The 3358-nt window shown below is 41.4% G+C and overlaps 1 protein-coding gene across 1 annotated transcript in view; it reads right to left on the bottom strand.

Moving 5' to 3' along the window:
* Positions 1-2912: 2912 nt before the first annotated feature.
* Positions 2913-3358, bottom strand: part of fer1l6 (fer-1 like family member 6) — a 24544-nt gene continuing 24098 nt past the window's right edge. The window contains exons 40-41 of the mRNA XM_017309163.1: positions 3198-3205; positions 2913-3093 (exon numbers count right to left, since the gene is read on the bottom strand). Coding sequence (XP_017164652.1) covers positions 2913-3093; positions 3198-3205 — 189 coding nt within the window. The remainder of the gene's footprint in view (positions 3094-3197; positions 3206-3358) is intronic.

The following is a 3358-nucleotide window of genomic DNA, read 5'->3' as shown; positions in this document are numbered from 1 at the left end:
TTTTTTTTTTAATGCTCTGGAAACGTTGTACCGGGTTTTGATGAGGACGTGTCGTTGAAGGTGCGTGAGCGGCGAGAGAAGACCAGGCTGAGGGTAGCCAGGTGGAGAGCCAAGAGGAAACTCCAGGCCTGTCTGAGCCAGACTCAGGTTAGTCCAAACTGGCTTCTTACGCTGCGACACATCAGCCGTCCTGCGCACAAACAAACTTCTAAATATGTATTTGTTTATACCGTTTCCAGATTTTGATGTGTGTGTCCCTAACATTTATTTGATTTTTATCAATCTTTTAAAGCCCCATCAAAGTACATGCTCTATTGATTTAATGGAGAATTAAAAAAAATTATATATATCCCACCTACTGATGCTGTAGGGCCGATTGGTTCCAGTCTGGATAGTTAGTTGCTGCTTCTCCTATCATTCCTATAGAGAACAACAAACTGATAGGTGGACATTGAATCATTTCACCAATTTCTCTTTCATGATGTCTAACTTCAAGCTTTAAAAAAAATYCTTCAATAAAGAACAGCTTGTGGCAAACACATTAATATCCATACTGTTCTGAATTGTTCTCATAAGCTGTATTGTTACAGGTTATGGTATTTTGCAGAACAGGGTTTCACAGTATTGTGTAAAAGAAAAATAAAAGGGCAAAAACATTCGTTCCTGGGGCAGTGCTTTTTTTTTTCTCTGAACAGGAAACGTAAATCAAGATGCAATAATAATTCCATGTTTTGTTTCTTTGTCAGGCTCCAGGGGGCGCTGCAGTTCTCTCTCAGGCTGGTGTTTCTGTCAGCAGGCAGCATCAGCAGCACAGCGCCCCTCGTGGTAAGATGAGACATGATTACACTTTTATTGCAGATACAGAGGAARCAGACTATCTCCAATAGTCTGCTTCCACTATGAATGCTTTTTACACTTCTACATCCACTTAGATCAGGATTTTAAATATTTGGCAATGTGTACTGACATAACAAATGAACAAATCAGTCTTCTTAGGGTTGTGTTTGTGATTTTTTTTTTTTTGCTATTAAAATCTATGTTTTTGTGGCTCTACTGCAGAAATATTTGCTAAGAATTTTGCCATATTTTTTCCTCATTAAACCCTTTTCAAAATCTACACACAGAAGAAAAATAAAAAGTAGGAGATAGATTGGACACAYAAAGTATTTTTCTTCTCTAAAGAACTTAAATAGCTCAGTTTTTGTTTCTCTTCACATTATTCAGGGACTATTACATGACATCAAGTAGGGAAAAGTATGTCTGTATAAAAAATGAACAAAGCAGATTTCATCTGGCGACGTTTTTTTTTTTTATCCCCTTAGATGGAACATCACTTTAAAACCCTCTAAGCTCCTTTTTAATACATGTCCATGCATGACAATTAGCAGTTAAATGTTACCTGTGACAGTAATTCAGAGGTGAACTGAGAGATTATATTAACATATCATTCAAGGATTGTAACTTCAACAAAATTCTCAAAAACCTTTCACCTCTTCCTGCTAGAATTTAACATTACTGAATATAAAACTTTGTTTATGCTGTCAGGCAAGCCTTTGACCTTTGAGTCAAGTAGAATGGATCGTTTGAACATAGTTCTAACATATAGTAGATATAAATTTAGTAAGCAAATTACTAATGGCAGAAAAGTGATCGCTAACRGACCATGCTGCACCACTTTGGCTGCATGAGGAGCAGAAGCAGTTTGGTGACATTTGTCTGCAGGATTGTGTCCTGGTGAAGCGTTGGACACACATCGGCTCTCATCTTGCGTTTCAGCTTCCAGCAACCAGCAGAGACAGAACTCAGCATCTCCTCACACCAGCAGCTTCCTCAGCGCMGCGTCTGGAAACTCCATTCCCGCCATCCTGCCGGCCGTTCCTTCCTCCTCCCTGATCCTGCGGGGCCCCAACGTGGCCCCGCACGAGCACACTGTGACATCATCATCATCATCTTCCTCCTCCTCCTCCTCCTATGATCACGTCAGCCAGTCACCGCGGGCCATGTCACTGACAGACGTTCATATGTTGCAGTGAACTTCATGTAGAACACAGCAGTCGGCATGCTAGCATGGAGTTTATTTTAGAGCAAAAAAAAAAGCACCTTAACCACATACAAAACGAAAGAATAAAGCACAGGTTGTAAAATGCTACAAGTACAATCTGTGAGTCAAAGTATGTTAAATAATGCATTAAATGAACATGTTCCTAATCTGTTTTTTTTTTTTTGTTGTTTTTTTTACAATACAGTGAATCATGGGATGCATTATTCAAAGTATCATTAATGTTACTCTACATCAGGGATGCTCAACTCCAGTCCTCCAGAGCTACCAGGATGCAACTTTCAGATGCATCCCTGCTCCAACACACCTGAATCAAATGAATGTCTCGTTACCAGGCCTGTTCAGAGCCGAGTGGCTGCTGGTGAGGGAATTCAGCCATTTGATCCTGGTCTGGTGGAGTAAGGATGCATCTAAAAGCTGCAGGACGGTGGCTCCAGAGGGCTGGACCTGAGCACTCCTGCTCTACATACTTAGTGTTGATGTAATAAAAAAGCTAATTCCAATAAATATTGTTTTCCTTCTCTGTGTTCATTTCAAAAGCTTTCCCAGTGCAAACCAGTGTTGTTGTTATTATTCACCGCAATGTGGAGTTGGTTTGTACAAAACACGGAGYCGGAACACAAAAAGCAGGGCTCGTTCATTTTACCTGAGCATGACGGCTCCTTGTCATGATACTCTGAAGGTTCTGTCCTGTCCTGGCCTGAGTTGTTTGCTAGACTACATCAGCAGTCAAATAGGTTGTCTTTTTTGCCTCTGGGTGTTTGAGACATTAGTTCACATTTTTACATCACACAAGTCAGACTGACGGGGCTGAATGTTTGCCTATGGCTCCTCCAAGTAAATGTGTTTTCCGTTATCCGTTGATAATCTTCTGAGAGATGGCTCCTGGCAGCGTGTAGAACAGCAGGGCCAGGAACAGCACAGTGATCAGCAGGACCAGGGCGATGATGATGTACTTCTTGTAGTTGCGCCACACCAGGTGGAAAAAACACTTGAAAGGGTTGACAAACCAGGAGAAGGACGTGTCGGGACGGCTGGAGGACAAACACACTCGGTTTAGTGGTCAGTGTTTCTGACTGTGCTCCTCTCTGTTGTCTACAGCAGATGTAGAAACAGCAGCGAGGTTTGATTTTTCTACCGCTGAGTCTCAATGAAATAGAAGGACATCAAACAGTTAACCGGATGCCGACTGACGGTCACAAATGAAGCCGGTGGTTTCATAGCACAAAGGTGTGGCAGAGAAAGTTTCAAAATTATTTGAAGCAATTAGGCTTTACAATGCTTAAGTCTGAGTTACTT

This window comes from Poecilia reticulata, linkage group LG2, assembly GCF_000633615.1.
Source record: "Poecilia reticulata strain Guanapo linkage group LG2, Guppy_female_1.0+MT, whole genome shotgun sequence".
NCBI classification, from domain to species: domain Eukaryota; kingdom Metazoa; phylum Chordata; class Actinopteri; order Cyprinodontiformes; family Poeciliidae; genus Poecilia; species Poecilia reticulata.
The sequence above is the reverse complement of the archived record's forward strand: the minus strand, read 5'-3'. Positions and strand labels throughout refer to the sequence as shown.